Below are 20,146 nucleotides of genomic sequence, written 5' to 3'. Positions count from 1 at the left end.
GGGGTGTGATTGTTTGGGTGAAATGCGTGCTGAAGAGGAGAGGGGGTGTGATTGTTTGGGTGAAATGCGTGCTGAAGAGGAGAGGGGGTGTGATTGTTTGGGTGAAATGCGTGCTGAAGAGGAGAGGGGGTGTGATTGTTTGGGTGAAATGCGTGCTGAAGAGGAGAGGGGGTGTGATTGTTTGGGTGAAATGCGTGCTGAAGAGGAGAGGGGGTGTGATTGTTTGGGTGAAATGCGTGCTGAAGAGGAGAGGGGGTGTGATTGTTTGGGTGAAATGCGTGCTGAAGAGGAGAGGGGGGGTGATTGTTTGGGTGAAATGCGTGCTGAAGAGGAGAGGGGGTGTGATTGTTTGGGTGAAATGCGTGCTGAAGAGGAGAGGGGGTGTGATTGTTTGGGTGAAATGCGTGCTGAAGAGGAGAGGGGGTGTGATTGTTTGGGTGAAATGCGTGCTGAAGAGGAGAGGTGTGATTGGTTGGGTGAAATGCGTGCTGAAGAGGAGAGGGGGTGTGATTGTTTGGGTGAAATGCGTGCTGAAGAGGAGAGGGGGTGTGATTGTTTGGGTGAAATGCGTGCTGAAGAGGAGAGGGGGTGTGATTGTTTGGGTGAAATGCGTGCTGAAATGCGTGCTGAAGAGGAGAGGGGGTGTGATTGTTTGGGTGAAATGCGTGCTGAAGAGGAGAGGGGGTGTGATTGTTTGGGTGAAATGCGTGCTGAAGAGGAGAGGGGGTGTGATTGTTTGGGTGAAATGCGTGCTGAAGAGGAGAGGGGGTGTGATTGTTTGGGTGAAATGCGTGCTGAAGAGGAGAAACCCATGACTTCGGTGTTCCCCCAAGTTGTTTGTGTGAAATGCGTGCTGAAGAGGAGAGGGGGTGTGGTTGTTTGGGTGAAATGCGTGCTGAAGAGGAGAGGGGGTGTGATTGTTTGGGTGAAATGCGTGCTGAAGAAGAGGGGGTGTGATTGTTTGGGTGAAATGCGTGCTGAAGAGGAGAGGGGGTGTGATTGTTTGGGTGAAATGCGTGCTGAAGAGGAGAGGGGGTGTGATTGTTTGGGTGAAATGCGTGCTGAAGAGGAGAGGGGGTGTGATTGTTTGGGTGAAATGCGTGCTGAAGAGGAGAGGGGGTGTGATTGTTTGGGTGAAATGCGTGCTGAAGAGGAGAGGGGGTGTGATTGTTTGGGTGAAATGCGTGCTGAAGAGGAGAGGGGGTGTGATTGTTTGGGTGAAATGCGTGCTGAAGAGGAGAGGGGGTGTGATTGTTTGGGTGAAATGCGTGCTGAAGAGGAGAGGGGGGGTGATTGTTTGGGTGAAATGCGTGCTGAAGAGGAGAGGGGGTGTGATTGTTTGGGTGAAATGCGTGCTGAAGAGGAGAGGGGGTGTGATGTTTGGGTGAAATGCGTGCTGAAGAGGAGAGGGGGTGTGATTGTTTGGGTGAAATGCGTGCTGAAGAGGAGAGGGGGAGTGATTGTTTGGGTGAAATGCGTGCTAAAGAGGAGAGGGGGTGTGATTGTTTGGGAGAAATGCGTGCTGAAGAGGAGAGGGGGTGTGATTGTTTGGGTGAAATGCGTGCTGAAGAGGAGAGGGGGTGTGATTGTTTGGGTGAAATGCGTGCTGAAGAGGAGAGGGGGTGTGATTGTTTGGGTGAAATGCGTGCTGAAGAGGAGAGGGGGTGTGATTGTTTGGGTGAAATGCGTGCTGAAGAGGAGAGGGGGTGTGATTGTTTGGGTGAAATGCGTGCTGAAGAGGAGAGGGGGTGTGATTGTTTGGGTGAAATGCGTGCTGAAGAGGAGAGGGGGTGTGATTGTTTGGGTGAAATGCGTGCTGAAGAGGAGAGGGGGTGTGATTGTTTGGGTGAAATGCGTGCTGAAGAGGAGAGGGGGTGTGATTGTTTGGGTGAAATGCGTGCTGAAGAGGAGAGGGGGTGTGATTGTTTGGGTGAAATGCGTGCTGAAGAGGAGAGGGGGGGTGATTGTTTGGGTGAAATGCGTGCTGAAGAGGAGAGGGGGTGTGATTGTTTGGGTGAAATGCGTGCTGAAGAGGAGAAATTGTTTGGGTGAAATGCGTGCTGAAGAGGAGAGGGGGTGTGATTGTTTGGGTGAAATGCATGGTGACCCTGCTGTTGAAAACTCACTTACTGTTCTGTGTGTATCTGACCAGGTCTGTGCGGAACTGTGTCGGAACGAGGTGGTCTTTCTTGAATGTGCAAAATCAAAAGGATGATCTCCAATCATTATTTATTTTTAAACATGTGAGGAATAGTTTCTCAAAGTCCTGAATTGAGTTGGTGCATCGCGACGGGGCTGCATCAGTTCAGGTTGTGTTGAATCGGAGCTGATCCGCAGGTCTGATCGCGTTGTTTAGGTCGTGCCCTGCACAGTGAGTTGCACGCATGAGAGGTTTCATAGGAAGCCAGTGAGGGAGTGTGACGCGGTTGTTGGCAGTGGGTGCCTCGTGATGTGTATCTCTGTTGTTATTAACTTCATGAACACAGAGTTAGGTGAAATGAATCAATACCTCCCTGCAGTGCACAGGATAATATGATGCCGAATGAAACCCTAGAGAGTCCTGTATGCGTGCAACAAAGTGTCCCCATTGAAGCGTGTTTGAGTGCTGTGCACGTTTTTACACAGAACCTGTAATACATGTGCCCTAAGGTCATCACTAAGTAAATACATGTGAGCAACGTGATTACACATCACTGCATAGCGTTCTGTTGAGTTAGATTTAGTTTGGCTCCTTTTGGTTTAGTTTGACTCCTCAGTCTTCTCTGAAGTTATGATTGCGTGAAACTAGATAAGAAACTAAACGAAGTGGAGCAGCGCTGGTGTGCTTGACTTGCTTTCCTGTGGGTTCACTTTGCACAGGAATCCAGGGACCTGCTTTTGATGGTAGTTTAGTAATTGACGAGAGCGCCCTTTTGTAAAAGGCTGCTAATGAAATTCACTGTTTTTCTTTGCAGAATGAAGAGAAAACGCGCAGTGTTTTTGGCGGCAGCACGGATAGAAGTAGGTATCTGATCAAATGCTACAAGTTTAAGGTGTGATTGTTCCTGCTTGTTGAAGGATTAAAGATAGCAGGCATTGAGACCCAAGGCAGGGTTTGTAACTAGGCATGTTTGGAGATATTATTGAGGTGGCCAGGAGAGTGAGCCGGGTTAGGTGCACACCCTCCTGCTCATTTCAGTAGCAGGCTTCATGGAGGGGCGCTTGTGAAACACAGGGCGGGGGGCAGCAGGGGGGCTGCTGAGTCACTCAGGCTCTTCCCTGTTGCTTTGCTGCAGCTGATTCTGTTTGCTTTGATCCAAACAGGCGCCGAGGTGGAAATGGAAACGGAGTCAGCCGAGGAATATTCTGCTAAAATGCTTCGGAGCAAAAAGGACAGCCCGTCTGCTGCTGGCTTCGGGGGGCTCCGGATAAACCCCCCCCTGGCCGAGGAGGAGGGGGATCCCTTCGGGAATGGAGACGAACTGGCAGGCATTCCCGTGGTGGGGAGCGACAGTGAGGGGGAATTCGGGGATGCTCCGGGAGACGAGGACGACGATAACAGCGACGTTCCGCACGGATTCAAGTCTCCCATTGTCTCCCGCCGTCCCCAGGGTGAGGAGGAGGAAGAGGAGGAGGAGGACGAGGAGGAGGAGGAAGAGGAGCTGGGGAAAGCCAGTCCTGAGAGTGGGAGTGGGGAGCCCAGCTTCGAAGCCACAGCTGCTGCAGTCACAGCAGAGGGGAACGAGGATGAGCAGAGTCCTGGAGGGGAGCGGAGGCAGCGGGGTGTGGAGGGCATGGTGTGGAGCTCCGTCTCGGGGGCAGGACTCAGCCCGGTCAGCGAGGATGAGCTAGGGCACAGGACCCCGGCGCAGAAGGAGGCCAGTGGAACGGGTTCGAGAGGGAGCGAGACCCAGAGCAACAAGACCCCGACTGCAGCAGGTGAGGGCTCCCAGTCCAGCGCTGTGTGCTGCTCACTGAGGGAACGCCACAACGCCAGGGGCTGGGTTGTCTGTTAAAAATGCTGGATATGTGCTTGTGGGTTTTAGCTTGTATTCAGAGACCATTGTTTGGAGTTTCAATCTGATTATTGCTGTTAATTGTTGTTATTTTGTAGAAGGTAGTCATTTGCTGTTTTTTCACATGTTATAATTATTATTTTAAAGACACTACCACTATTTGAACTAGTGCCTGAGAACGGCAGTGAGGTTTTTCGCTGTGTTCTCAGGGATGCCAGTAAGACTCCTATTGCATAGCTGTTTCACCTATTCCAGGTTTTACCATGCGCTTCATCAGCCTCTGTGTATAGAAAACAAGCTGAGGGCTGTCTTGAACTCATAGTAAAACCAGGAACGGATCAAACGTGGTGTTGTTTGCTCTTCCAGGACAAGAGAACGGAAGGAGGCTGGAGTCGCCTGTGTCAGTGCGCCCGGACGCTGCGTACCGGGTGAGTGGGTTCAGGACAGCATTCTCTCTGAGCGAAGACAGGAATGCAATATTGCATGAGCAACTGCATCATCTACAGGAGCACCGGCACCCGGGTGTCTCCAGAAATGAATCATGAGATTATGAGTACATTCTTAACGTCTCGTATTTCTACTCCTGTATTTGTGTGTAATATATTGTACACACTCCACATGCAAGTCCTTGCGTGTGCAGTGTATTGAAATCCCTGGTGTGTCCGGCAGGAGCCCCACAGCGAGGGTGCGAGGGCCCCCCTGGTCCCGGAGCTGCAGATCAAGGATGAGCCCGTGGACGAGGAGTACGACAAGGCGCTGGCGCCCCAGACCGGCCTCATTGACAACATCAAAGATGAGCCAGACAACGCAGAGGAGTACAACCAGAAGCAGCCCCAGACTCACGAGGAGCTGAAAATCAGCGCCGTGTTCTCTGTCAGCGGCAGCCCTGCAGGTGAGGAGAATCGCTGCTTCTTACTGACCGGACCCAACCTTTCGTACAAATCAGGGTTATTAATGTGCAAAGCCAAACTCAATAGGAAGTACTAATAATGTCGTTACTTTTATCAGCCTCCCTCTTCGTATTGGTACAAATAAAGGACGGTGAGAAACGGATACTGTGCAGAATGTTCCCCGCTCTAAATTACAGTGCATTAATCCCCCCCCCTCCAGGTCCCCAGTACACCTCGGGAGGTGTTGCTGCTTCTGCCCCGGTGAGGATTGTCCCGGGGCCCCTGGTAGCGAAGCCCCTCCTCCCCAGCCCTGCCCCTGCCCCGGCCCCGGCTCCAGCCCCTGCCCAGGCTGTCAGGGTGTCCTGCTCGGGGTGCAAGAAGGTCCTGCAGAAGGGCCAGACTGCCTACCAGCGCAAGGGCTCCACCCAGCTCTTCTGCTCCACGCTCTGCCTGACCGGCTACAACGTGCCCCCCCTCAAACCTCTCATCCGGAAGACGTGCCACTACTGCCTGAAGTAAGATCTGTGGTGTGGAGGGCTGGGCTGCTGCTGTCGTTACTGAGAATGCTGTTACTGTGTTCTGTCTGCTTTATTGTTATTGTTATTATTGCTCTACTAAAGGGCTCCCTCTTTATAAGGCAGCCCTTAATTCTCTTTGGACCTGATTGTTCAAACCCTTGACCCCGACCTGCTTGTTGCAGTAATACACCTAAACAAGGGGGGTGTCTGAAACCCAGGACAGGGCGCGGCAGCAGGGCTAGTGCGAGCTTGAAACCGCGTGCGGCTCTTTTCACAGAGAGATCGCCAACCCGAAGGACGTGATCTGTGCTCCGGTGGACAGCGTGGGGACGGTGAAGGATTTCTGCAGCCAGGCCTGCCTCACTCCGTTCGACTTCAAGAGGAAAAGCGTGCTGCCGACGTCGGAGCCCAGCGAGGGCAGGATCATCAAGTGCAGCATGTGTCAGATGAGAGCCCTGGTGCGTGCCTCCCATACCCCCTGACTGCCTTGTGCTTTCGGTTTGTTATAGCAGTGATTTCCCCCCCCCCCTTTATACTGGGGAGCAGGTTGTAAGACGGGCGTTGTCCTGGCTCCTGTTTGCCCCAGAATGCTGTTCCATGTATCGTGACCTGTTCACTTGTATTGATCTGAGAGTAACAGACGAGCTGAGGGAGTGAGTGAAGGGAGAGAGGGATACTCAAACTGCTTTCTTGTGCACTGACAGGACATGCAGAGTCAACAGACAGGGGCCCTGCAGGTGAGTTGAGAAGAATAAAATAATATTCAAATAGAAATGTGTACAAATATTTAAAGAATGTTTTTAAAGCTGTAGCGAACTGTTACTGATCTTATTAACTGTTTAAGGAGGTTCGTCTCGGGTAAGTAATGTAAACGTGCTTGAAACAAAACCCATGTGTTTGTGTGATGAATCATTTGATCTGGTGGTTTTGGCAGTGCCGTATTTCACGCTGTGTGTTTTCTCTCTGTATACGTCATGAACTGGCATTGATTCCTGTGCAACAGCTGGAATGAATAAAACATCGTGAGGAGAAAATAAATGTACTCTTTTCCAGTTAACTCTCTTTTAAAAGGTGATTGTCTGTGTGCGTGTGTGTGCGTGTGTGTGCGTGCGCGCGTGTGTCTCGCTTTCAGATTCGTCACGAAGTGAACTACCAGAACGTGGTGCACAAGCTGTGCAGCGACTTGTGCTTCTCGCGGTTCAGAGCCGCCAACAACCTGACGATGAACTGCTGTGAGCACTGCGGGGCGTACTGCTACAGCGGGACAGGCCAGTGCAGCGTGCTGCAGATCGAGGGCCAGGCCAAGAAGTTCTGCAGCTCCACCTGCCTCGCCACGTACAAGCAGGTAGACCGACACGCTCCGTCAATTACACGCAGGACTGCCAGACCCTTCACAACCTGCTGATCAATCACACGCAGGACTGCCAGACCCTTCAACCCGCTGATCAATAATGTGCAGGACTGCCAGACCCTTCACAACCTGCTGATCAATCACACGCAGGACTGCCAGACCCTTCACACCCTCTGATCAGTAACGTGCAGGACTGCCAGACCCTTCACAGGGATTGATAGATGTTTTGTCAGTATGTGATTTTTATAAGTGAATGTATTGTTGTTCTTATTCTTATTGAATGTGTTGCTGTCTCCCTGCAGAAGTGTGCGAAGGTGACCCCCTGCACTGTGTGCCGCGCTCTGCGCTCCTCGGCTGAGATGGTGGAGAACACAAACGCCCAGGGGAAGACGGAGCTGTTCTGCTCTGTGCACTGCCTCTCCGCGTACAGCGTGCAGTCCATCTCCACTTCAGGTACTGCAACGCTACAGCTCTGCTGAAGAATAAAAGAAAGGGCTTCAAACTCACACTAGCCCTGCTGCTGCTGCTGCTGCTGCACCCAGTCCTGGGGTTCAGAGCTCCCCTCAGTGAAGTCTATTGTTATTAATATTGAAATGATCAGGTGCCAGGAGTTTGAGCAGGGTTAGAAACTCACACTAGCACTGCTGCTGCACCCAGTCCTGGGGTTCAGAACTCCCCTCAGTGAAGTCTATTGTTATTAATATTGCAATGATCAGGAGGCAGGAGTTTGAGCAGGGTTAGAAACTCACACTAGCACTGCTGCAGCACCCAGTCCTGGGGTTCAGAACTCCTCTCAGTGAAGTCTATCATTATTAATATTGAAATGATCAGGTGCCAGGAGTTTGAGCAGGGTTAGAAACTCACACTAGCACTGCTGCTGCACCCAGTCCTGGGGTTCAGAACTCCCCTCAGTGAAGTCTATTGTTATTAATATTGCAATGATCAGGAGGCAGGAGTTTGAGCAGGGTTAGAAACTCACACTAGTACTGCTGCAGCACCCAGTCCTGGGGTTCAGAGCTCCCCTTGTTCAGGTGTATTATTGAAACAGACTCCCCTGTTTTGCATGTATTTGTAAAGATCACACAGCGGTGTGTGATGTGATTGTGTTGCCTCTTTCCTCAGGCATTCCTGTTCAGTGTAACAGCTGCAAAACCTCCGCTGTGCCTCAGTATCACTTAGCGATGTCTGACGGGAGCATTCGCAACTTCTGCAGCTACAACTGTGTGGTCAACTTCCAGGTGAGGTCTGCTGAGCCTCGTGTGTGTGTGCGTTTCCTTCTCCTGTCTGATAAGTGAGAAGCAATTGCGCAGTTTGACAAGTATCTGTGACTTCTGTGTTTGTTCCATTTTAATAATTAGCTACAATGTTTTGGCTTCCGCCTTCTTCAGATAGCGTGGTAGAAGTAGCCAGGTAGACCTGCTGCTGCTGCTTCAAGTTTACTGATTTTAACGTCTCTTTCCTCTCCTCTTCCCTAGAACACATTCAGCAAACCCTCTGGCCAGGCCTCCTCGGTGGTGCCCCTGACTCAGGGCCAGGTGATCGTCAGCATGCCCTCCTCCTCCTCCTTCTCCTCCTCTTCACTGGTCAGCACCACAAGCTCCACGGCCAGCACGGGGCTGGGGGCCCAGCCGCTCACTCCGGGGAGCCTGGCCAGCTCTCCGGTGCAGAGGCTGGCGGGACAGAGCCAGCAGCAGACGCAGGCGCAGGCCCCCCTCTCCCGCGCCGCTGGCATGCCCAAGCTCAGCTGCCAGCACTGCCACAGACTCTTCCTGTCCAAACCAGAGCTCCTCCAGTTCAAGGTACGTTCCCCTCCTGCTTGTGGTGTTCCCTGAAAAACAGACAAGGGTTGAAACGGGCCAAAATAAAAATGAATCAGATCTGCGTCACACTAACCGTCACTGAAGTCAAAATACTATAGGGGTCGGGTGTGTGAGTGCTCTCTCTGTTATTGAGTTTGATCATTAAGCACGGTGGTTCTTCTATTCCGTTAGGGTTTGTCGACCCAGTTTCAAACAGTTTTCAAGCTCAGAAGTCTGTACGTGGTTTTACTTTCAGTTGAAGTGTTTAGTAACTGCGACCCTGAAGCTAGCGGCTCTTTCTGTTGGGTAAACCCTTCCTCTCTCGGAGTAACTCTCCCTCCTCCCTCAGGACCGCATGCTGCTGTTCTGTGGGAAGATGTGCTTCGACGAGTTCAAGAAGGTCAGCTTCGTGATGGCGCGGTGCGAGTACTGCAAGATCGAGAAGATCGCCAAGGAGACCATCAAATTCAACAAGCAGGGCCGCTCCTTCTGCAGCGAAGGTGGGGCGGCGTTTAACACTGTCTCAGCGCTGTCGGAAACAACACTCCCACTGCACAGCAGTGTGCTCTGTTCCAGGTTTCACTCAGAGTTCAGTAAGACCCACACAAGCTTGTTTGCCTTCACACTGTGTCTGAGCTAGCTTGTAATAGTAAAACCTGGACTGGCTGAGACTGCTGCGCAGTAGGAGTCTTCATTTCCATTTCCATGAAAAGTACATGCAACAGTTTTGAAATGTTTTTCTGAAAGGCTAGCAATGGACATAAATTTATTACGTGCGCCGGGTCAAAAATGATACCAGGTTTTAATTTCAACTGACTTCAGCCCTTTAAAAAAAATCTACCCAGCACGGTGATATTGCAGCCCAGGACCCTACACTGCCCTGAAGCTCTGCTTGTGTTGCAGGCTGCAAGCTGCTGTATAAGCACGACCTGGCTAAGCGCTGGGGCGCTCACTGCCGCTCCTGCACCTACTGCAGCAGCGCCTCCCAGAGATTGGTGCAGAATCACTTTGCAGGGAAGCTGGAGGAGTTCTGCAGTGAGGAGTGCATGTCCCTCTACACCGTCCTCTTCTACCAGGTGAGGGGAGCATAGCACTAAAAAGACCAGCCCAGTGTTAAAAGCTTGCTACAGTTGAAGGTGACTTTGCATTGTCCCTGTGCAGTTTGACCCCTCTCTGTGTGTGTCTGTGCAGTTTGACCCCTCTCTGTGTGTGTCTGTGCAGTTTGACCCCTCTCTGTGTGTGTCTGTGCAGTTTGACCCCTCTCTGTGTGTGTCTGTGCAGTTTGACCCCTCTCTGTGTGTCTCTGTGCAGTTTGACCCCTCTCTGTGTGTCTCTGTGCAGTTTGACCCCTCTCTGTGTCTCTGTGCAGTTTGACCCCTCTCTGTGTCTCTGTGCAGTTTGACCCCTCTCTGTCTCTGTGCAGTGACCCCTCTCTGTGCAGTTTGACCCCTCTCTGTGTGTGTCTGTGCAGTTTGACCCCTCTGTGTGTGTCTGTGCAGTTTGACCCCTCTCTCTGTGTCTTTGTGCAGTTTGACCCCTCTCTGTGTCTCTGTGCAGTTTGACCCCTCTCTGTGTGTCTCTGTGCAGTTTGACCCCTCTCTGTGTGTCTCTGTGCAGTTTGACCCCTCTCTGTGTGTCTCTGTGCAGTTTGACCCCTCTCTGTGTGTCTCTGTGCAGTTTGACCCCTCTCTCTGGGTCTCTGTGCAGTTTGACCCCTCTCTCTGGGTCTCTGTGCAGTTTGACCCCTCTCTGGGTCTCTGTGCAGTTTGACCCCTCTCTGTGCAGTTTGATCCCTCTCTCTGTGTCTCTGTGCCGTTTGACCCCCCTCCCCTGTGCGTCTCTGTGCAGATGGCGAAGTGTGACGCGTGCAAGCGGCAGGGCAAGCTGATCGAGTCGGTGAAGTGGCACGGAGAGATGAAGCATTTCTGTAACCTGCAGTGTCTCCTGGTCTTCTGCAGTCAGCACAGCTCAGCAGAGGCCTCCAGCAACACAGGTGCAGTAAACACACACTCCTCCCACCATCCCCCTGTTTACAAGCCAGGGTACAGGCTGCACCTGCTTACTCTGGAATAGAACAACTTAACATGACAGAACCAGGAGTAACAGTAACGCTACATCAGAGAATACATTCATTTCTGGAAGGCTTGTATAATAATGAAGGGTGCCAACTTTGAAGTGTGTTATTGAAAATAAATAAACTCTTAACTGATTCATGCTCATTTTAATGAATAGTATTTTAAGAATACCAATCTTAATAAAACAGAGATACCCATTGTTTTTTTTCCTCAGAGTGCAGAAGTGTTAATATTATTTTCTCCTCTCCACAGTGAATGCAGTTGGTGTCTCCCCTATTGCCCCAGTGCCTGGCCCTCTTGCTCCCCAGCTCCCCTCTGCCCTGCCCTCCCTGCCCCTCTCGCCCCCTGGACACAAGGAGGCCACGCCCGTCATCGCCAGTGTGGTGTCCCTCGCAAGCACGCCGGCCGCACAGCCCTGCGTGGACTCTACCGCGGCACTGCACGGTAGGAATACTGCTAACGGGGCTGTGCAGTGACACACACACACACACACAGGGTAGGAATACTGCTAACGGGGCTGTGCAGTGACACACACACACACACACAGGGTAGGAATACTGCTAACGGGGCTGTGCAGTGACACACACACACACACACAGGGTAGGAATACTGCTAACGGGGCTGTGTCACACACACACTGACACACACACACACACACAGGGTAGGAATACTGCTAACGGGGCTGTGCAGTGACACACACACACACACACAGGGTAGGAATACTGCTAACGGGGCTGTAAAGTGACACACACACACACACAGGGTAGGAATACTGCTAACGGGGCTGTGCAGTGACACACACACACACAGGGTAGGAATACTGCTAATGGGGCTGTAAAGTGACACACACACACACACAGGGTAGGAATACTGCTAACGGGGCTGTGCAGTGACACACACACACACACAGGGTAGGAATACTGCTAACGGGGCTGTGCAGTGACACACACACACACACACAGGGTAGGAATACTGCTAACGGGGCTGTGCAGTGACACACACACACACACAGGGTAGGAATACTGCTAACGGGGCTGTAAAGTGATACACACACACAGGGTAGGAATACTGCTAACGGGGCTGTGCAGTGACACACACACACACACACAGGGTAGGAATACTGCTAACGGGGCTGTGCAGTGACACACACACACACACACACAGGGTAGGAATACTGCTAACGGGGCTGTGCACACACACACACACACAGGAATACTGCTAACGGGGCTGTGCACTGACACACACACACACACACACAGGGTAGGAATACTGCTAACGGGGCTGTACAGTGATACACACACACACACACAGGGTAGGAATACTGCTAACGGGGCTGTGCAGTGACACACACACACACACACAGGGTAGGAATACACACACACACACACACACACACAGGGTAGGAATACTGCTAATGGGGCTGTAAAGTGATACACACACACACACAGGGTAGGAATACTGCTAATGGGGCTGTAAAGTGATACACACACACAGGGTAGGAATACTGCTAACGGGGCTGTGCAGTGACACACACACACAGGGTAGGAATACTGCTAACGGGGCTGTAAAGTGATACACACACACAGGGTAGGAATACTGCTAACGGGGCTGTGCAGTGACACACACACACAGGGTAGGAATACTGCTAATGGGGCTGTAAAGTGATACACACACACAGGGTAGGAATACTGCTAATGGGGCTGTGCAGTGACACACACGGGGCTGTGCAGTGACACACACACACTGTAAAGGGTAGGAATACTTATGACGATTACCCCGACACGTCAGCTGTCGCTCAGCCCTCAACCATCCAGCTGTCACACACACACACACACACACACACACACACACGCACAGTAGGTGTAGACGACTGCGTCTCTGTGCCCTGATACATACCTGCTTGTTTATTTCAACAGGAGCTGTCCCTCCTGCGCAAACCAAGGTCATCGAACATGTAAGTTTATTTTACTCCTAGTAAAACCTGGAGTGGCTGACACTGCTATGCAGTAGGAGTCTCTTTTTCCCATCCCTGTTGATACCTCATTGGATTTGGAGCATAAACAACTTAGTATTCCTTTTTTTTTTTTTAAATATTTATTTTTTGCAACCTTGAGTCCAGCTGTTCTTTATTTGTTTTTACTCCCTGTATTAGTTTCAGGGAAGCGGTTTTCTGGTTTCACCTGTATGTGTTTTCACCGGCAGGCCAGCACTCAGACCGATGCTCTGAAGCTGCCCCCCGCGGCCCCCCCGCGCATTCTGAAGAACAAAGCCCTGCTCTGCAAGCCCATCAGCCAGACCAAGGCCACCTCGTGCAGACCACACACCCAGAGCAAGGAGTGCCAGACAGGTAGGTGCGGGGCTGCGGAGGGGCGCCTTCGCTGTCCCCGCGTGGGGTCACGGCTTCCTCCAACTGGCTGGAGCGTGCCTTTGATTCTCGCGCGCGCCAGGCTGTGTCGGGCCAGCGAGCGAAGAGCAAATCCGCTCTTTGAATGATGCATAGCAGTGGCCGTTATTTCATTTAAACTACATTTTTAACGCGAGAGTAAAACCAAGTTGATAGAAGCATGTATCGCTTCGGTTCTGACTTGCTCAGTGGGTGCTGTCCGTGATGCCGTGCTAATCGGTGTCTCCCTGTGTCCTCTAGAACCGGAACCGGAGCCCAAGCCCAAGCCGGAGTTCATAGTGCTACCGATCCCAGTGCCAGTGTTCGTGCCTGTACCTATGAACCTGTACACCCAGTACACACCCTACCCCTTCGGGGTGCCCCTGCCGGTGAGTCCACACACCTGCTGCTCTCCAGGACACGCTGCAGTGGCTTAATGGGGTGCCAGGATGCGTGCAAAACAAAGGGACCAGAGTGTGTGTGGTTTTTAACTTGGATTGCTTTATGAATAGTATGTGTGTGTGTGAGAATAACGTTTTAAATATGGACTGGAGAGGAGACGTATGGTGGGAGACTATGGCCCCCGAGGGAAGCGCTATAGTTCCCAGCTGGGGTCTGTAATGCTGAAGCCGCTTTAGTTACTGTAGTACCCTGGAGGTAACTCGAGTTCTTTAGTTTCCCACTGTGAGCCGAGGTCTGCAGGCCCGGTTTGTTTTATGAATCAGTTAGTCATGTCTTTGAGGTCCACAGCACAGTTATTTGTTTGGTGCAGAAGCGTGCGACTCCCTCACTGCGGCGTAGAATTCCCAGGAGGAGTCCGCTGAGTTTGGGAACGTCGTCTCATTGGATTTGTTTGAATTTTAGGAAAGCAGAAGTTTTCTTTCTTTTGTTCTTCGTTGTTTTTCTGTTTTGATTGTTTTAGTGTTTGCAGCAGTATGTTGTTTTGTTGTGTGGAGAGAGGAAGGATGTTTAGTGTGATGATGTGAGGGAGTTTGCAAGAAAACAAAAAACTGAAACGCTGACCTCCAGCAGCATCACTTATATCTGTCTGTATATCTAGTTAAAAAAAAAAATCATGATTTAGTTATGCAGAATAATGTATAGTACAGTTTTAATATTATATGGCCTGAATACACTTTCTCTCAAATTCAATTTTAAAGTGGCTTCTCGGTGTCTCTTTCCCCATCCCCTCTCCTCCTCCTCCTCTCAGCTGCCAGTGCCCATGTTCATCCCCACCACTCTGGACAGCGCTGCGAAGATCCTGGAGACGATCCAGGACATCAAGGAGAAGATCCCCTCGAACCCCTTCGAGGCGGACCTGCTGCAGATGGCAGAGATGATCGCCGAGGAGGAGGAGGAGAAGGAGAAGCCTGCCTCACACGGGGGTGAGGGGGTGGGGTGACACGCTGGGAGTCAGCTGGGAGTCAGCTGGTTTCAGTCTTAGTGAACCATTGTTTTTGTGTGTTGCACACTTTTTTTAAATGTTCCTCTGTAAAGCACTTTGAGGAGACATATCACGAAAGGCTCTGTGTAAAAAGTAACGATTTGATTTTGCTTGCTTGAATTGCGCTGGTGTTTTGAGACTGTTTTGGGGGCACCTGCAGATCAGGGCAGCACGTACAGCGGGGATCTGGAGTCAGAGGCCGTGTCAACCCCGCACAGCTGGGAGGAGGAGCTGAATCACTACGCCCTGAGATCCAGCGCAATGCAGGAGCCAGCGCCCGAGCTGAAGCAGCTCTCCCGCATGGAGCAGGAGCAGGACATCGAGGCAGACTTCCCCCCGGGTGAGTGAGCAGCACACACACCACAGAGCCTCCTCACACTGCACACACACCACAGAGCCTCCTCACACTGCACACACACCACAGAGCCTCCTCACACCACACACACCACAGAGCCTCCTCACACCACACACACACCACAGAGCCTCCTCACACCACACACACCACAGAGCCTCCTCACACCACAGAGCCTCCTCACACCACACACACCACAGAGCCTCCTCACACCACACACACCACAGAGCCTCCTCACACCACAGAGCCTCCTCACACCACACACACCACAGAGCCTCCTCACACCACACACACCACAGAGCCTCCTCGCACTGCACACACAGTGTCTTCTCATCGTTGCTTCCACCCCAGAGTTGTTGGAGCCAGCTGGGAGGGAGGTGGTCGTGACGCCCAGGCAGCGTGGCCGGAGGAGACCCAGGGATGGATTCCCACCACGGAAACGGGTGAGAGCAGGAGCACGAGGGCAGGGGATAGACAAGATACACAGCTCAGAAACAAACAAGCAGCTGAGTCCAGCACACACACCTTCCAGCTAGCTTACACTAGGGCAGAGGCATCAGTAACACATGCATTACATTCTGAAGCATTCAATACATTTCTTTGTTAAATTAAGCAGTTTTAAACTATAGTGCACAAGCAGCACAACCATGGCGTTACAGTATGTTCACTGAACAGTATCAAACACTTGGCTGGTCTCAAACATTTTCCTCAACACTGTCAGATTGGTACACTTGCTGCTTTTTTGTCCACAATGAGATTCTGGGAAGGATGTGCTGTTGGATCCTGTGTCTCAACATTCAGCAGGTACCTGTTTCTGTAAAACACAGTGCAGGCAGGGTGGCCGGTGTGATTCGGAAAATGTTTCCTTTGAATGAACGAATCAGGTTTCAGTCCAGTTGAGTGCAGCAGACAGATTTGAAGGCACCCGTCTGTCGAGCCTTTTCGAAGCAGTACTCCAGTTTTAAGAGAGTAGCAGATCTTTGGGGTGGTCGTGTGGTTTGTGATGCTGATTTCTGATCGTCTGCAGGGTCGGAAGCGTGCCTCCGCGGTGGTGTCGTCCGCTCTGTCCCGCAGCGCCATGCCCCCCCCCAGCAAACCCCGAAACACGCTCAAGTTCATGTACGGGGTGAACGCCTGGAAGAACTGGGTGCAGTGGAAGAACGCACAGGGGGCGGAGGAGCTGAGATTCGGGGGTGAGACGCACAGGGCCATATTCACTATGGAAAGACAATCAAAACTAACATGCTGCTCAACAAACTGCAGATCATTTCTTGTTGGTTCTAGAGTAACTCTAGCAAGTAGTTTTACAAACGAGGGGTGGAGAGAACTTGTTGCAGTGGTGAACGCTTCGTGAATGTGGCTGTGCGGTACGCCATGGAAGGTTTGATCAGAAAGTCTACCGCTGTCTCCACAACACTCATTTGAATGAGCTGCTCCTGGTGTTTAAGTGGGTGGTCATGAGCCACGTCTTGTGAAGTAGGTGCCCGCAGTGTGAGTTTGCATGAACAGTTTCTTCCTCTCCCTCTCTGCAGCGCGCCCGATGAAGCCGAAGGAGGACATCCTGAACTGCAGCTCTGCAGAGCTCAGCTACGGCCTGTGTCAGTTCATCAAGGAGCTGCGGAGACCCAGCGGGGAGAAATACACGCCAGACAGCGTCTTCTACCTGTGCCTGGGCATTCAGCAGGTACCTGTCAGCACAGAGTCTCTCACACTGCATTCAGCAGGTACCTGTCAGTACAGAGTCTCTCACACTGCATTCAGCAGGTACCTCTCAGTACAGAGTCTCTCACACTGCATTCAGCAGGTACCTCTCAGTACAGAGTCTCTCACACTGCATTCAGCAGGTACCTCTCAGTACAGAGTCTCTCACGCTGCATTCAGCAGGTACCTCTCAGTACAGAGTCTCTCACACTGCATTCAGCAGGTACCTCTCAGTACAGAGTCTCTCACACTGCATTCAGCAGGTACCTCTCAGTACAGAATCTCTCACACTGCATTCAGCAGGTACCTCTCAGTACAGAGTCTCTCACACTGCATTCAGCAGGTACCTCTCAGTACAGAGTCTGTTCTGGCTGTTCATTTAAATCACAATGCAGGCATGATGGCTGCCAGTATGACGGAAAATGTTTTGAATGAACAAATCAAGTTTCAGCTTCAGACCAGCAGATGGCTCCAGTTGACTGTAGAGACTGATTTTGAAGACTCTCTGCCAAGCCTTTTTGAAGCAATGCTATTCATTTTTCGAAAGTGCACATTTAATAAAATAGAACATGCATAACGTCTGTACCTCTGTCTTTGTCTCTGTGCAGTACCTGTTTGAGAATGGCAGGATAGAGAACATCTTCACAGACCTCTTCTACAGCAAGTTCACAATGGAGATCACCAAGATGCTGAAGAACTGGCAGCCCACAGTCCTGCCCAGCGGTACGTGTGAGAGTCAGACCCCCCCCTGCATGTGCAGCTCCACACTGCTCTCTGCAGACACTCCCCCCTGCATGTGCAGCTCCACACTTCTCTCTGCAGACACTCCCCCCTGCATGTGCAGCTCCACACTGCTGTCTGCCTGCTACCACTCACCCCTACGGCTTTCAGAAACCCAGGGGTTGAGTTTAGCATGCTTTTGGGTTTGTCTCTTCTCTTTTTTTGAAACGGCGATGCTGGTTCAAAGCGGGATTGTAACGGGCTTTCTGATTGTGTGCGTCTCCCCTCTCCCCTGTCCAGGGTACCTGCACTCTCGAGTGGAGGAGGAGTACCTGTGGGAGTGTAAGCAGCTGGGCGCGTACTCCCCGATCGTACTGCTCAACACGCTGTTGTTCTTCAACACCAAGCTGTTCCAGCTCAGGACTGTCCGGGAGCACCAGCGGCTCTCCTTCGCGCACGTCATGCGCTGCACCAAGGCGCTGAAGCACAACGCCAAGACCACCTACCTGCGCTTCTTCCCCCCGGTGCCCAAGAAGGAGCCCGCAGGTGAGCGCTCCGGAACTGGGCTCGTCCGTTCCCATTCGCCGCGGCAGGTTCAGCTTGCAGAACCCCGTTCATGAAATCTGTTCAGTGTCGGGGGGTCTTTATTGGGGTGACCCTGTCAAACAAGCCTTGCCAAAGTCAAAGAGCTATTCGAATGTTTCTTATATTAGAGTCCCTCTTTATTTTCGCTATATGACCTGCACATCAAAAATTAGTGAAGAGACCTTAATACAGTATAAGACTTGAGAAAGCACTTAATCCTCTCTTTCCCCCCCTCAGATAAGTCCTCTGGTCTGGGCAAGCGGAAGCAGAGCCCGGAGGAGGAGGAGGAGGAAGAGGAGGTGATGGAGATGGCAGAGAACACAGAAAACCCCCTGCGCTGCCCCGTGAGGCTCTACGAGTTCTACCTGTCCAAGTGGTGAGCAGACCAGTCCCAAAACAGGAGAGCACTTTCACAAGCTTACTTATCACCATGTGTGGGGCTGCAGGAGCTACACAGCTCGCTCCCTCACTCTCGCTGACGCACTCTCGCTGACGCACGCTCGCTCGCTCGCTCACTCTCGCTGACGCACGCTCGCTGACGCACGCTCGCTCGCTCGCTCACTCTCGCTGACGCACGCTCGCTCGCTCGCTCACTCTCGCTGACGCACGCTCGCTCGCTCGCTCACTCTCGCTGACGCACGCTCGCTCGCTCGCTCACTCTCGCTGACGCACGCTCGCTCGCTCTCGCTGACGCACGCTCGCTCGCTCGCTCGCTCTCGCTGACGCACGCTCGCTCGCTCTCGCTGACGCTGACGCACGCTCGCTCGCTCACTCTCGCTGACGCACTGACGCCTCACCTCGCTCGCGACGCACAAACGCTCGCTCGCTCGCTCTCGCTGACGCACGCTCGCTCGCTCGCTCTCGCTCACGCTCGCTCGCTCTCGCTGACCCACGCTCGCTCGCTCTCGCTGACGCACGCTCCCTCGCTCGCTCGCTCTCGCTGACGCACGCTCCCTCGCTCGCTCGCTCTCGCTGACGCACGCTCCCTCGCTCGCTCGCTCTCGCTGACGCACACTCCCTCACTCGCTGACACTCCCTCACTCGCTCACACACGCTCGCTCACTCACTCTCACTGAAACACTCGCTCACTCATTCTCGCTGACACACACTCCCTCACTCGCTCACACACGCTCGCTCACTCACTCCCACTGATACTCGCTCACTCACTCTCGCTCACACACGCTCACTCACTCACTCACACACGCTCACTCACTCACTCGCTGACACACGCTCACTCTCACTCGCTCACACACGCTCACTCACTCACTCTCTGACACACACTCCCTCACTCGCTCACACATGCTCACTCGCTCTCGCTCACACACACTCGCTCACTCACTCTCACTGACACACGCTCGCTCGCTCACTCTCACTGACACACACGCACACACACCTGCCCTAGCACAGTTCACTTTCTATAGATTCTCTGATTTGCTGTTTCAACTAGAAGTCTTGTCTTTGTGTTTTTGTTCGTCAGCAGCTTCTCTCCCGGCAGTATTGTCCGTGTGTATTGATCTCCTCCTCCTCCTCCCTGTCTCTCTCCCTCCCCAGCTCTGACAGTGTGAAGCAGCGCACGGACGTGTTCTACCTGCAGCCCGAGCGCTCTTGCGTGCCCAACAGCCCGCTCTGGTACTCCTCCCTTGCCATCGACCCCGAAACGCTGGAGACCATGCTCACCAGGATACTGATGGTGCAGGAGGTGCAGGAGGAGCTGAGGAAGGGGCGTCCGGACAGCCTGAACCACCACTCCCAGGGAGAGGGCTAGAGAGAGAGAGAGAGAGAGAGAGAGAGAGAGAGAGAGAGAGAGAGAGAGAGAGAGAGAGTAATGCACTGGGTGAGCAGAGAGGAGTCAGAGATAGGAGGTAGTATTTCACACTTTTATATATAGATAAGTAGAATACATTATTCCGACCCTGCCAAACCTCACTCTTGGTTTTTGCTAATAAAAACAAATAAAAATCCAGTACTCCTGTATAAATGTGAGACGGGGGGAGGGGGGGTTTGAAAACATTTCAAGATCAGTGGTTAGTGTGCTCTATAGTACAGCTGTGAGGCTGGGCTGTCCCACAGAAACACTAAAACCCTGGACTGCACAGCCCTGACCAGCAGAGCGTTGCGATGACTTCACTGCACCTGTACCAGGACTAGAGAAGCCACATGATCAATCCTGTGAGGAGTGCAGCCTGCTACTCTGATACTGACAGCATTTCATTCTGTAAACCAGGGGGCTTCACAAACAAAGCACCACAGCGGCACCAAGGAAAGCAGGGTCGCTAGCAGACTGGCGCTGCGTGTGGAGTCGCGGATGCTGCACAGTGTCTCAGCGAGCTGCA

The 20,146-nt window shown here is 52.3% G+C and overlaps 1 protein-coding gene across 2 annotated transcripts in view; it reads left to right on the top strand.

Annotated features, from left to right (window-relative positions):
• The window catches only part of zmym4.1 (zinc finger MYM-type containing 4, tandem duplicate 1), a 23,545-nt gene extending 3,667 nt beyond the window's left edge, over positions 1-19,878 (top strand). Inside the window, exons 2-29 of one of the 2 annotated variants that reach the window (XM_041233911.1) lie at positions 2,955-3,000; positions 3,304-3,918; positions 4,362-4,423; positions 4,665-4,887; positions 5,106-5,400; positions 5,681-5,861; positions 6,108-6,140; positions 6,536-6,748; positions 7,057-7,207; positions 7,877-7,992; positions 8,230-8,553; positions 8,903-9,053; positions 9,457-9,629; positions 10,402-10,546; positions 10,881-11,072; positions 12,545-12,582; positions 12,831-12,975; positions 13,273-13,400; positions 14,222-14,396; positions 14,616-14,795; positions 15,159-15,250; positions 15,835-16,000; positions 16,340-16,491; positions 17,117-17,231; positions 17,529-17,774; positions 18,051-18,189; positions 19,365-19,606; positions 19,637-19,878. In XM_041233911.1, the coding sequence (XP_041089845.1) occupies positions 2,955-3,000; positions 3,304-3,918; positions 4,362-4,423; positions 4,665-4,887; positions 5,106-5,400; positions 5,681-5,861; positions 6,108-6,140; positions 6,536-6,748; positions 7,057-7,207; positions 7,877-7,992; positions 8,230-8,553; positions 8,903-9,053; positions 9,457-9,629; positions 10,402-10,546; positions 10,881-11,072; positions 12,545-12,582; positions 12,831-12,975; positions 13,273-13,400; positions 14,222-14,396; positions 14,616-14,795; positions 15,159-15,250; positions 15,835-16,000; positions 16,340-16,491; positions 17,117-17,231; positions 17,529-17,774; positions 18,051-18,189; positions 19,365-19,578 (4,710 nt within the window). In that variant the 3' untranslated portion in view covers positions 19,579-19,606; positions 19,637-19,878. Of the gene's footprint in view, positions 1-2,954; positions 3,001-3,303; positions 3,919-4,361; positions 4,424-4,664; positions 4,888-5,105; positions 5,401-5,680; positions 5,862-6,107; positions 6,141-6,535; positions 6,749-7,056; positions 7,208-7,876; positions 7,993-8,229; positions 8,554-8,902; positions 9,054-9,456; positions 9,630-10,401; positions 10,547-10,880; positions 11,073-12,544; positions 12,583-12,830; positions 12,976-13,272; positions 13,401-14,221; positions 14,397-14,615; positions 14,796-15,158; positions 15,251-15,834; positions 16,001-16,339; positions 16,492-17,116; positions 17,232-17,528; positions 17,775-18,050; positions 18,190-19,364 lie in introns of both variants that reach the window. The other variant, XM_041233910.1, reaches the window with a different exon arrangement.
• Positions 19,879-20,146: the final 268 nt, after the last annotated feature.

This window comes from Polyodon spathula, chromosome 32 (genome assembly GCF_017654505.1).
Source record: "Polyodon spathula isolate WHYD16114869_AA chromosome 32, ASM1765450v1, whole genome shotgun sequence".
NCBI lineage: Eukaryota > Metazoa > Chordata > Actinopteri > Acipenseriformes > Polyodontidae > Polyodon > Polyodon spathula.
Note: the sequence above shows the minus strand (reverse complement) of the source record. Positions and strands in the feature narration are given on the sequence as shown.